At 40.4% G+C, this 14,018-nt stretch overlaps 1 protein-coding gene across 1 annotated transcript in view; it reads right to left on the bottom strand.

Annotated features, from left to right (window-relative positions):
- Positions 1 to 14,018, bottom strand: part of IGF2BP3 (insulin like growth factor 2 mRNA binding protein 3) — a 157,328-nt gene that overhangs the window by 13,632 nt on the left and 129,678 nt on the right. The window contains exons 8-10 of the mRNA XM_064380543.1: positions 12,871 to 12,993; positions 10,505 to 10,640; positions 8,911 to 9,036 (exon numbers count right to left, since the gene is read on the bottom strand). Of these exons, the coding sequence (XP_064236613.1) occupies positions 8,911 to 9,036; positions 10,505 to 10,640; positions 12,871 to 12,993 (385 nt within the window). The remainder of the gene's footprint in view (positions 1 to 8,910; positions 9,037 to 10,504; positions 10,641 to 12,870; positions 12,994 to 14,018) is intronic.

Here is a 14,018-nt window from a genome sequence, read left to right as displayed (position 1 = left end):
TACTTGGGGGGCTGAGGCAGAAGAATGCGTGAACCCAGAGGTAGAAGCTGCAGTGAGCTGAGATCATGCCACTACACTACAGCCTGGGTGACAGAGCGAGACTCTGGACTCCGTCTCAAAAAAAAAAAAAAAAAAGAAAAGAAAAGAAATGGAGACTAGAATAAGCCTATCCTAGAACAAGTCTGTGTCAGGATTTGGACACCGCAAATAAGCAGATAATTTAAAATTTTTACTTGCAAAACTCAGCAGCAAGAGCAAAGATATATGATAAGCTTTTTTTCACCTGTGAATTTAAGTCTATGAGACTTAGGTTTGAAAAGGCCGATTAGTATTACCCAGTCTTGTTACACATTCCTTGCATTTAAGTTAAGGTCTAGTTGCACTGTCTGAACTCTTCTTCCTGAACCTTTTTCTTGGATACATTCTTCAGGGCTGAAGGATGTTCACAGGACACAAGCTGCTTCCCAGTGGATTTCTGCCAGATGCCTATTGGCAAAACTTCCTTTGGACTTCTTGGCAGACTCTGAACTATGGCTTGAAATAACACAAGAACAAAGCTGCTCAACTGAAAGTTTGCATAACTGGTGAAGTCTGCCAATGAGTAATTCCTAATCATCTGACTGAAGAGATACAAGTATGAGCAAACAGTAAGGTTAAGTGTATTTGCTTTGTGGGGAACAAAATCTAAGATATCACAAAGGCATGGAGACATGCATGCCAACCAACACGATCAGCCTCCAGGAACCTGGAAGGATGCCAGGGTTTCCCTTTGGCTTGTAAAACAGATACTCCCGGGGTTTTGTTGTTGTTGTTGTTTTTTAAATGGATTTTGGTTTGGAACTGAAACTAACTTTACTCAACTCCATGACCTGAGCAAAATACTGAAGTCTCTAACAAGAACAACAACAACCACAACAATGGCAAAGTTTTTTGCCATAACTGCACCACAACTGAGACTTCTCAGAGATAATAAATGTGCACAGTGAGTTATTTACTTAGAAACTGTTTACCAACAAAAGAGTTGCACCCATAGTGAGAAATCTTAAGTAGGAAGACTAAGAGACTCCCTGAAACAGTCATTTGGCTAAAAAATTCCTTCCAACTCATATATATATATTTTTTGACAGGGTCTCACTTTGTCACCCAGGCTGGAGTGCAGTGGCTCAATCACAGTTCACTGCAGCCTTGACCTCCCTGGACTCAGGTGATCTTCCCATCTTAGCCTCTCAAGTAGCTGGAACTATAGGTACAGGCCACCACACTGGCTAATCTAAAAAAAAAATTCTTTTTTGTAAAGACAAGAGTCTCCCTATGTTGACCAGCATGGTCTCAAGCAATCCTCTCACCTCAGCCTCCCAAAGTGCTGGGATTACAGGCATAAGTCACTGCACTAGGCCCTTTGTTTCTTAAAGAGTATGTTAAGCCTTAAAAAGTGCTCATCTCTCCTGCCTCTTTTATAAGCAGAAAGCTAGCCATTTTAAGGTTACACTATCATTTTGGAGACTTCTGAGAAGACTCCAAAGAGGCTATCGAAATTATGAAGCCAGCAGCCCTTGGGCTTACTTCTGCCAACCCAACTGCACGCTGCCAAGACCATCTAGCTAAGGCGACGTGCACTATGCCAATTCCAGCTCTTGCTCTGCCTCACTAGCTGCCAATTCCTTCTTCCCTACTGTTTAAGCATTTCTGAAAGGCGCGTTTCCTGTCATTTATAAACTCGAAGTTTGCCAGTTAAGTACTGCATGAGCCAGCTGCTAGGCAGGAACTAGAGCCTTTTTGTCTGTTGGAAGAACCAACTCTGGCTCTGGGGGGACTCAACCTGGCAGGTTCTGGGAAGAACAGAATATTGTGGGGGAACTAGTGGGCAAAGTTCTAGAATGGAATAGAGGCAAGAGATTTATCCAAAAGAAGAGATGCATCATTCTACTTTCATGCTACAAAGCAGGAATAAGAAAACATGACTATAGAAATGAAACACTTCTGAAAGAAAAAGGAAATTGTGTGTGTGTATAAGGCAGATTCTTTGAAACATTTAGCAAGCAAAATATACTCTTGACAGGCAATATACATTTAAAACAAAAGCAGAGGTTCACTGTTAACCTACAGGTCACCAAGAATAAACATTTTTTTTTTTTTTGAGACGGAGTCTCACTATGTCACCAGGCTGGAGTACAGAGGCGCAATGTTGGCTCACTGCAACCTCCAACTCCCTGGTTCAAGCAATTGTCCTGCCTCAGCCTCCCGAATAGCTGGGATTACAGGCATGTGCCACCATGTCCAGCTAATTTTTGTTTTTTTAGTAAAGACAGTGTTTCACCACATGGGCCAGAGTGGCTTCGATCTCCTGACCTCATGATCTGCCTACCTCGGCCTCCCAAAGTGCTGGGATTATAGGTGTGAGCCACCATGCCCAGACTAAACACGATCTTAATGTGTAATCTGTGATAGCTTCAAAGGAACAGCAAGCTTCTCATCACCAAGTATAGATACCAGAATGCAGTTCAGGAACAATTTAAAAGTGCTGAGAGCAAAATGCCTGTCGATTTTTAACTTTCTAACCCATTTTTTTTTTTTAAATAACATAATAGACTCTCACATAGTATGTTCTTTTCTGTTTTTTGAGACAGAGTCTTGCTCTGTGACGCAGGCGGGAGTGCAATGGCGCGATCTCAGCTCACTGCAACCTCAACCTCCTCGGCTCACTGAAATGCCTGGTCATTATCATTGCTTCTTCTTTTTGGCTTCACTTTTCTTGCTAAAGAATAGGCTGGGTGAATGGCTCACTTGAGGTCAATCCCAGGAGGCCGAGGTGGGTGGATCACTTGAGGTCAAGAATTTGAGACCAGCCTAGCAAACATGGTGAAACCCTGTCTCTACTAAAACTAAAAAAATTAGCCAGGCATGGTGGTGCATGCTTGTAATCCCAGCTACTCAGGAGGCTGGGGCACAAGAATTACTTGAACCCAGGAGGTGGAGTTTGCAGCGAACAAAGATTGCGCCATCACACTCCAGCCTGGCCAATAGAGCAAGACTCTGTCTCTATAAAAAAAGGAAAGAAAAGAAAGGAAGAAGCAATGATAAGCACAGAAACTGATAAAGGTTTGGAAAATTTACCTTTAAAAACAATAGTTTATTTGTATTTCAAAAAGTAGTGGCCACTAGGTACACATAATAGATAAGTATTAGTGATCTGGATTTAGAAAAAGAACAAAGTCTAAAAACAGTGAAGGCAAAGCTATTCCAACTAAGTACTTGCAAACCCCCTACCTCCACCCCTGCAACTTGAAGTTATATACTCAAAACAATACTTGTTAAAGAATTGTTCCCCTAAACATTAAGCCAGAAGATTGCCTGGCAGCTATTTGAAAATAGAATTTACTTGAATTGTGTCCAGGGACAGTATAATTTTCTGAATAATGGTGTTTTCTCTTTATTTAGAAGAAAATAACCACAGGAATGGGAATCTGGAATACGGAATTTTCTTCTCCAGAATAGATTCTGCTTTTTGAGAGAACTTAAAAGCTTACTTCCTCTCTTCCAGGCTCTGGGAGGCTCCTTTAACAGGTAATAGTGCCAAATCCAGTGAAGCAGACCAACAGCTGTCCCCAACACATATTTTCCTTTAGTAATAGACCCTGTGTTTAATGAGCACACTGTTGCCCCCAAATAGGGATTATTTCCCAGCTTCTCGTGCAGCTAGACACAGCCAGTGGTATGTTCTGGCCAACATGAGGCCAATGGAAGTATGAAAAGCTGTCCTCAGGCAGTGTCCTTAAATAAGGATGCTGCCAATTTTGATCCTTATCCTTTTTTTCAGTTTGAAATGAGGTCTCACCATGTTGCCCAGGCTAGACTGAAATTCCTGGTCTCAAACAATCCTCCTACCTCAGCCTCCCGAGTAGCTGGGACTACAGGTGTCTATCACCATACCCAGCAATCCTTTATCCTTCTTGATGGCTGGAAACAAACCCAATAGTTGGAGCTTGAGCAGTTATCCTGGGCCAGGGAATGGCATACAAGGCAGATAGAAGCACCAGTCCTGGAGGATATAGTGGAACCACTTCCAGCCTTGGATTATCTACCCTTGAACTCTTCTCATAAAAAAGAAAAAGTAATTTAAGCCATTTTTTTTCTTGTAATGACACACAGCCAAACCTAATCCTGATACATGTAATACGCCAAAATAGAGTTAGGAGAATGAAGACAGGCATATGGCAATATCCCAAAGAGGTTTTTGGCATATTTGCCTATGAGTTGGGATGGCAGGTGGTCCAGAGAGAAAGAAGTGTGTTTTTTTTTTTTTCACTCTTTAAGGCATAGAACAAGGCAGAAAAGGGGACATACACAACTGGTAGGTATTTGTGCTTATCCTAAACTTTTTCTCCCATGTACTGATATCAACAGAAAATGTTCTTTCCAACACTGAAGTGCCTCTCAAAGACTTGTGAACATTCTTTGTAGAACAGTAGTTCTTAGCTGGGCATGGTGGTGTATGCCTGTAGTCCCAGCTACTTGGGAATCAGAGGTGGGAGGATCACTTGCACCCAGCGGTTCAAGTCCAGCTTGGGCAACAGAATGAGATCCCATCTTTTGAAAAGAACAGTTCTTGACAATGAATGGGCAGCAGAAAACTCCTGATGACCTTTATAAAACTACACATTTTGGCCAGGCAAGGTGGTTCACACCTGTAATCCCAGCACTTTGGGAGGCCGAGGCAGGCGGATCACCTGAGGTTGGGAGTTTGAGATCAGCCTGACCAGCATGGTACTAAAAGTACAAAAAGTTAGCTGGGTGGGGTGTTGCATGCCTGTAATCCCAGCTACTTGGGAGGCTGAGGGCAGGAGAATGGCTTGAACCTGGGAGGCAGAGGTTGCGATGAGCCGAGATCACACCATTGTATTCCAGATTGGGCAACAACAGCAAAACTCCATCTCAAAACAAAAAACAAAAAGAAACTACACATTTCTGAGCTTCCACCTGCTCCCACTGAGATTTTTATTTATTTAAGTAGGACATAGGTTCCTAACTAATTAAACAGAGCAGTTGTTGCTGGCCTTGGCTACACATTGGAGTCATTTAGGGAGTTTTCAAGCTTCTTACCTATGCCTTATGCCTATCCCTGAGGATTTTAATTCAAATTGTCTGGGGTAATTCTAACTTAACTATGGGAAAAACATTTTTTCCCCCTTAAGGCAGGGAATAATTAATGCTGAATTTTACAGACTGTCAATGAATAAAGTAAGAAATAAAAACAGTAATATATGATTTAGGGAAATAAATGATTTGGGTAAATGATTTAGGAAAATAATCAGTTATAAATTTGAGGACTCCACTGTATCACTGCCTGGAATACATGTAGAATAAAATATCCACTGGAATTCTGTGAAGAACACAGATTGCTAAGATTGTCCATGTTGTATTCCTTTAAGAATGTGAATTTCTTTTGCCTGTCCTTGAAACCGCCAGACTGTTATGTGTTTGCAGCTCTTCCCCTGTTGCAGTGTTTTTACTGGGGGCAGCTTCTGCATCTTCTGTTCTCATTTGTTCCTTCTAATGGCACCTATTTAATTTAGCTTAAATGACTCAGGAGAAGCAAGATGACCTATTCCAGTGACATCTTCCTTATATTTACTCTTGGCTCAAATTTTTTTTTTTTTTTTTTTTAAACAGAGTCTTGCTCTGTCACCAGGTGCCAGGCTGGAGTACAGTGGCGCAATCTCGGCTCACTGCAATCTCCACCTCCTGGGTTCAAGCAATTCTCCTGCTTCAGCCTCCCGAGTAGCTGGGACTACAGGCGGGCACCACCATGCCCAGCTAATTTTTGTATTTTTCAGTAGAGACGGGGTTTCACCATGTTGGCCAGGATGGTCTCGATCTCTTGACCTCGTGATCCACCTGCCTCGGCCTCCCAAAGTGCTGGGATTACAGGTGTGAGCCACCACGCCCAGCCTCAACTTTTATTAAAGTAAACATCACAGACCTCCTCCTCCCATTCTTAAAATAAAACAAAACTGCCACTGATTTAAGTCATTCAGACATTTAAGACTGTAGAAGTGCTTGAGAAATATAAGTTATTAATATGAGCTCACTTCTCTCAAAGCATTCTTAATTTTTCTAACATAGGTACCTGATACACAGAACCATACCTTAAGTCCGAAAAATGACTAAATCCAGAGAATATGCAGTCTTATCTATGTATTTTAAAAATAGTTACCTCAAGTTCACTTTAGGAATTCTGGCTACTGAAGCATCCACTTAAATATAAATGATTGATGTCCAAGAATGTTCTATTCTGTGACCACTTGTAATGAGAAAAGCTTTGCTGATTGGAACGTGTCACCAGTATGGAGACAAAAAAAGAGTTAAAGGGACACCTCAATTTACAAACTGGGAATGAAAGGAACAGAGAGGTTAAGCAACCCACCCAGAGAGAAAGCTAATTGGGCAACTAGCAGAAATGTGGGTTAGATGTGAGCTTTCCTAGCACAGAATTACTTCACATGATCAGTTCATTGTAGCTTTTACTAAGTGTTATTTTACACAGAAGTGTTGGGGACACACCCACCCAAAACTCAATCCTCTGACACGCACATAAACTAGTGGGCATGTTCAAAGGTAAGTGCCTAGATGTACTCTAAGATTCCTATTTTAGGCTCATTCTCCCCCATTCCTCCTTAAACCTTTCATATTACTGAATTCTATAGAAACTAGAAATGTGTGACTTCACAGTCTTTAGGCACAACACTTCTGGTTCATTTGTTTTTTTTCCAAGACTGGGTTTCACCATGTTGGCCAGGCTGGTCTTGAACTCCTGACCTCAGGTGATCCGCCTGCCTCGGCCTCCCAAAGTGCTGAGATTACAGGCGTGAGCCACCACGCCCGGCCCTTCTGGTTCAGTTTTTTCATTATACAGTCGACAAAATAAACCCAGAGCCAAGTAGTCTGACCTTTAGTGACACAACATTATGGCAGAGGCAGTGGGCCAGACTTAGGATCTGTCTCCAGGGTTCTTTCCACCAGTCCCCTTTAGCATCAAGGTACAAACATGTCAGCCACTTTAGAGGACACATAATGAATCTATGCATACTTCACATGTAGCTGAAATTTTGATGGCTATCCTTCTATATCTGTTATATGGTTTCTAGGCCCAAACTAACTAGAAAAGGCAGGTGGATTGCAGGGGAGACAAGATGCTGCTGACAGTAAAAGCAGAAACACACAGCAAGAGGGCACCTGCTGAGAATCCCTGTCAGCTTGGTGGGTTCAAGGACAGGAAAAGGAAATTTTCATTTTTAAAGGGGTAAAAGGGACAATTTGAGCCATCTGCATTTTCTGTACAATTTCAATGTCATTTTACTCTACATATTTATTCTAGGTACTAATAACAATGGAACCCCCAACTTATTCCACCTGGACATTTCCCTAAATTGGTATAAGAAGTATCACTCAAAATATTAGTATTAAGTAAGAGAGCCATAAAGGGAGAGATGTAAAAACAAATTCATGAAGGAAGATCCTAGAATGTCACAGGACTGTCTACCTCCAATTATCATGGGTAATGCAAATGAATTCTGAACTACTTTCAAAATAATTTATTGTATCAGTTGTCTGCTGTGTGCTATGGTTATTTTTATACCATCGCTAGTCTCCTATTTGTGACCTCAAGGAAACTGCTATTCTTAAAAGCAAATATAAAAGTTGTTTTTTTTTTCCTTCAGACAGAGTCTTGCTCTGTTTCCCAGGCTGGAGTATAATGGCACAATCTTGATTCACTGTAACCTCCACCTCCCAGGTTCAAGCAATGATTCCTGCCTCAGCTTCCCAAGTAGTTGGGATTACAGGCACCTGCCATCATGCCTGGCTAATTTTTTGTATTTTTAGTAGAGACAGGGTTTCACCATGTTAGCCAGGCTGGTCTGGAACTCCTGACCTCAGGTGATCCACCCTCCTTGGTCTCCCAAAGTGCTGGTCTAAAAGGCATAAAATACAGTGCCCAGCCTAAGATTTATTTCTTATATAAGCTACCTCTTTACAAAGCAAAGAGCTGCTTAATGTATGCGCATGCACACACGTAATGTAACTGTGGGCAAAACTATCTTATCTCACTGGTTTAAAAAAGCACAAACGCTCAACATGGAAAACACGCACAGTCACTCCTGACCTTTCAAAGACATTGACTTGACATCCAGGTGACAAATATGAAGGAAGCCTTTTAAAAATCCTTTCCTTTAGTACTTAATAATTACTGGCCAGAAGTGGTACCACATACCTGTAACCCCAACACTTTGAGAGGCTAAGGTGGGCAGACCACTGGAGGCCAGGAGTTTGAGACCAGCCTGAACAACATGGCAAAACCCTGTCTCTACTAAAAATACAAAAAGAAATTAGCCGGGTGCGGTGTGGCACACACCTGTAATCCCAGTTACTCAGGAGGCTAAGGCATGAGAATTTTTGAATCCAGAAGGTGGAGGATGCAGTGAGCCGAGATCACCCCATTGCATTCCAGCCTGGGTGACAGAGAGAGACTCTATCTCAAAAAAATTTTTAAATAACCACTATGGCACATGTATACCTATATAACAAACCTGAACATTCTGCACATGTATCCCAGAACTTTGAATAAAAAAAAGAAAAAAAATTTTAAATTAAAAAAAAAATCACGAAGTTTCTTCTGCTGCCACCTCAGAGTCCCAAACTTTTCTTGTGATATTTGAAAACACATGTTGACAACCCCACTATCCAAAAACTTCAAAATAATCCCATGTCTACTCCACAAAGGGGCAAATAAGGCGGCTTCATTAGCAAGAACTGGAGAGCATATGTTAGCTCTAAATAGATGATCACCAGGGACTAGGTTTACATTAAGATTTTTTGCCCAATCACAAAGAAAGCCAAGGCCAGTTATCTTACCTCAAACTGTGGGTAGGGAGGAGTCATGGCTGAAGGGGGACCTGAGGTGGGAGGTGGCATCCCTGAAGTGGGTGGGAACAGACCCAAGGCGTTCAGATTTAATCCAGGAATTAAATGTGCTTGAAGCTGCAATAGTAAAAAGGACCCTTAATTTGACAATTAAAAGAATCAAGGGAAAGTGAGCATTTTTAAGTGACAATATTCAAACTATTGATCTGTCTAATTAAAAAACAATCTTATAAGTCAGAGCAGATGTTCCATGGGACTTTACTTGAGTACATTGTTTACAACTGCATTAAGATATCTCAAGGGCAGCCTTCCTTTTCCTTATGACTAGCTCACAGGGCTTAGACAAAATTGTACTCTACATATTGTGGGCAAACTAAATATAGACTGAAAGTAATGTATCAGAGTTTAAGAGGTAATCGAGTGAGATTGGTTCATTGAAAAGCAAACCAGCTATTAAGACATCTTTACTTACTGGGTAAAATTTAGCAATCATGGGTCTAGAAAACTCAAAGTCGAGCCCTCTGGAAATCGGGACCCATCCCCATGTAACTACTGCAAGTAAACATATCACTGGAATGGATATAGAGCCAGAAAGGGGATTTTAATTTGTTTAATTTTATAAGGGTTGAGGATGTAATGTAGATGGTGGAAGGGAGATTGGAGTGTACTTGACAATCTTTTCAAAAGGCCTATGGGGGTTAGATTTAATACCAATTGATTCTAAGACATTTGGAGCCAAGTAGTGATAATATGAAGAAGGTTGGCAGGGAGTCATGTGGGGTGTAAAATAGTTTGCATTCTAGACTTCCTGACAAAGGCAATGTTTTCACATTTTCGTTCTCTCAGGTTTTGTGTTTCAGATATCTGGCCCAACTGAAAAAAAAATTTTTTTTAAATCATTTTCTTTAAAATTTAAGATGGACTTTTGAAGTGTTCCATTTTCAGCACCATTTCACTCACTAAGCAATGTCAGCAATTTGCTTTAATAGCCTCAGATGCACTAGGCAGATTGTTTAATCAATTGAAATTCTTGTATCTCCAAGGTTTATATGGGTAACCAAGTAAGTTTTAAACCTGTAATCTTAACATTAACTTTGATATGCATTATGGCTATTGTAATCCTAATAAGCATGCAAGGTAGGCAGTAGTCCCATTTTACAGATGAGTAAGCTGAGGCTCAGAGAGACTAAATAAATCATTTAAGAGAATAGAATTGCAGCTTGTAAATGGTTTGTCGGTGATTCAAATCCAGTTCATGTAATATTCCTTCTATATTAAACTCTCTCAAATTAGCATTGTAAAAGAGGTACTACATTAACCTTTGTAGGTAGACACCAGCCTTACTTCAGAGAGAAGGAGGCTAATGCTCGAAGTCTAAATAATTTGCTAAAGTCACAGAGACAGCAAAGCTTAATGTCAAAGCCAGTATCTTCACCACTATCCCAGGTTACTTGCTGCGGTGCTAAAAATCAACTAGAACTTCTTCTAATGATAATGCCACAAAAGAACTCACTATGAATGCAGTTAGAAACATCATTTTAACTATTTTTTTAAATAAAGACATGCCCTTTGTAACAAAACTAACATTCATAGAAGCAATATCATTTTCGTAAGACTCCCTGATTTTCTTCATGATCTCTTCCTCAGCTTTGGCACATGTCTCAACATTGCCTTTAACTGTAATGGTGCGTTCTGGATTATACAGCGTCAGTTTCTGCAATCTGCAAAATGAGAAAGAAGGGAAAGAAAAAGAATGAAAACTGTAGAAAGAAGGCAGTTAATAATAATTCTGCCACCCATGGCAATTAAAAACAAACTGTGGAGCTTGGTAATATGTAAAAGTGGGTGGTAAAACATGATGGGAAATGAGTAAGCCCCAAAAGACATAAATCCAAAATTGTAAAGCTGCAAGAGAGAAGAAAATAACTGGCCTCCCATCTTCTCAAGAAAGATTACCGGGTACATATAGTTCAATCAAGTCCATCTTTTAAATATAGCTTACTTCTCAACCACTTAAAAGTTGAACCATTTTCACAATTTAACAGTGAATGGAACAATGACTGGAAAGATGTATAGTTTTTTGGAAACCATATACTCTAAAGTACATAACCTTTCATAAGTATGTTCCTAGTCTGGACTAACCAATTCTAGGCATAATTGGCATTCTCGTGCAATTGTATTTTCTGGCTCACCAAGCAAGGAGAAAGAATGGAAATATTCAAAACCACAAGCCAAACTTCACGTGTCTAAACTAGTTTTTACCAGTTTTTTTTTTTTAGAATTTAGATTGAAGTAGGCTGGAGGAGTATCAGTCCATCTTGAGTAAAATTTAAAATGGTTCACTGATGGCCATTTAGACAACAAAAACTTTAGACAACGGCAGCAATATTCAGACACCCCCTGCAGGACCTAGGTCCTGCTGAACCTTCAAAAGCCACTAAAAATCATACCTGAAAACACCTAGGCCTATGCAGGAAAGCAATGAGAGATATCTGCCATGGAAAACAGAACTAAGTATATAAATTGAGAGGATATGGGTTATAGGTACAAGTCTCCTTCATCTTCCTGAAGTTCTCATTTTCACTACTAGTAAAATGTCACAGCCTAACCTTGAGCCAGATGAATGGGAAGTTATTCCTTAACATTTTCCTAAAACTTGCTAAAAATATGAACATTTATATAATGAAGACTATTTCTCTCAGACTACTTCAAAAAGAAGTATATAATTCTAATTCAGTCTCAACCTGGCCCTGCCAAGGATTTTGTATTACAGATTTTAAATAGCTGTTTCTAGAATCACTGTTAAGACTTTTTTCTTTTAAAACTCTCCCCTTTCTGGGGGTAAATTTAAGACAAAGTAGTATTACTGTATTTACCACTTTGTGGGTTTTTTTCCTGTCTTTACAACCAAACCGAAGTTTCCTGCTTCTGTAGTACCTCCTTTGAAAACTTGCTACACAACACTGTGCATCAGTCTTTACCCTACCATTCTTCCTCAGTTCATCAGTATTTTCCCACCTTTTTGAGTACTCTGACTGAAACTAAGAATAGTCACCCTCAGAAAAAGAAAAACCTTTCTATGTAATTTCAGACCATCCAGATTCTAGGTGTGGTAGCCTGCCTCCAAGGTGACTCCCTGCTACCCAGTTATCTGCAGTCCCCCACATACGTACCAAACAGGGCTGACTTGTGTAAACAATATTAGAAAAATGATAGACTGTAACTTCTGAGGCTGTGTTATAAAAGACAATGCAGTCTCCATCTTGACAGCTGCCATGTCTTGAGGACACAAGCAGCTCTGTGGAGAGGCCCATGTGGGAGGAACTGAGGCCTCCTGCCAACAGCCAGCATCGACTTGTCAGTAGCTTCGTGACACCCCAAGCCAGAACCACCCAGCTAAGCTGCTCCTGAATTCTTAACCCATAAAAACTAGCTGAGCAATTAGTGTTCTCCATTGTCTTAAGCTGTCAAATGTTGGGATAATGCATAACACGACAAAGGATAATGAACTGGGTTACATATTCTAACGTTGGAAATAAATGTCATAAAACATAGTGAAGACTGCATTTAGAAAACATGAATGTGGCCGGGCGTGGTGGGTCATGCCTGTAATCCAAGCACTTTGGAGGCCAAGGCAGGCAGATCACCTGAGGTCGGGAGTTCAAGACCAGCCTGACCAGCATGGCGAAACCCCGTCTTGAAGAGAATAAAAAAGTAAAAAAAAAGAAAACATGAATGTAAAGCATTTGGTTCCTCCTGCCAGAAGCAGATAATGCTTTCAATACGGGGTCAGAAATGTAGCAGGCAGCAGGCTGCATCTAAGAAACCATGTGTAAGTACAGTAGCACAGGCTAGCTGAAGCAGCTGTAAAGTGGGAAGCCAAGCCCAATATACAACATGCAGCTTACAGGGTTTGAAAGTTTTCTAATTCAAAAACAAAGGAGCACTCACGGAGATATCGTGATTTTAGTGTCTGTGTCTTGCTCAATTTTTTTAAGGTTTCTTCCTTCTTTACCAATAAGACGGCCAACAAAGTTGTTATGAGCTAAAATCTTCAAGGGGATCTCTTCTGTGCTGTAAATAGAAAAATGGTCATAAAATTAGAGTAAGTAAACCTATTATTGGGTAAAAAGACAACATTCACTCATTAAACATATACTTCCTATCTGCCATCTGGGAAGCACTGTGTTAGGTACAGCTTAAAACTTGCTGACAATTGGCCAGCATTCTAGCAATGCATGAATAGAAGGGGAGAAAAAATTCAGAAGTTAACTTTTAAAATAGTTTTATTCACTTCAGGAAATATCTTCAGTGATGGAGTCTCTTACACAAAACCATATACCTCAAGCCCTACCACCAAAGCACAATGTACAAATAAACAATGGTAAAATTCCAGTATAAATATACACCTGGAGATATGTGCATAATTTATAGAAGGAAATAGAAGAAACAACAGTGGTTACGCTTTGGGGGAAGGGGAGCTCTCACTTTTCATTTTACAGCTTTCTGAATTTCCAAGTCTCATTCATATATATATATATATATATATATATATATATTTCACTGTTTAAAAATGTCATGCAGTTAATAGATTGTGGGCTTTTCCTTTACTTTTGAGATGGAGTCTTGCTCTGTCTCCAGGCTGGAGTGCAGTGGCACGATCTCAGCTCACTGCAACCTCTACCTCCCAGGTTCAAGCAATTCTTGTGCCTCAGCCTCCCGAGTAGCTGGGACTACAGGTGCGCGCCACCACACCCAGCTAATTTTTTGTATTTGTAGTAGAGACGGGGTTTCACTGTGTTAGCCAGGACTGTCTCCATCTCTTGACCTCATGATCCACTCGCCACGGCCTCCCAAAGTGCTGGGATTACAGGTATGAGCCACTGTACCCGGCCTATTTTTCTCTATGCTAAAATAATTACGTTCTTCAAAAAAATTTTTACTTTAATATTTTATAACATGGCACCCATATATAATATTATTAAAACATATTTAAAGTTCTCTACAAATTAAGGTTGTTGATGAGGTCCCCACAGTAACTACAGTGCCCTACTCTGGATTCTACTTTCAGTGCAGCCCTGTTCTATATGCTAAATGTG

This window comes from Aotus nancymaae, unplaced genomic scaffold (genome assembly GCF_030222135.1).
Source record: "Aotus nancymaae isolate 86718 unplaced genomic scaffold, 86718_ANA_hifiasm-v0.15.2.pri h1tg000025l, whole genome shotgun sequence".
Classification (NCBI taxonomy): domain Eukaryota; kingdom Metazoa; phylum Chordata; class Mammalia; order Primates; family Aotidae; genus Aotus; species Aotus nancymaae.
This window is presented reverse-complemented; position numbering and strand designations above follow the sequence as displayed.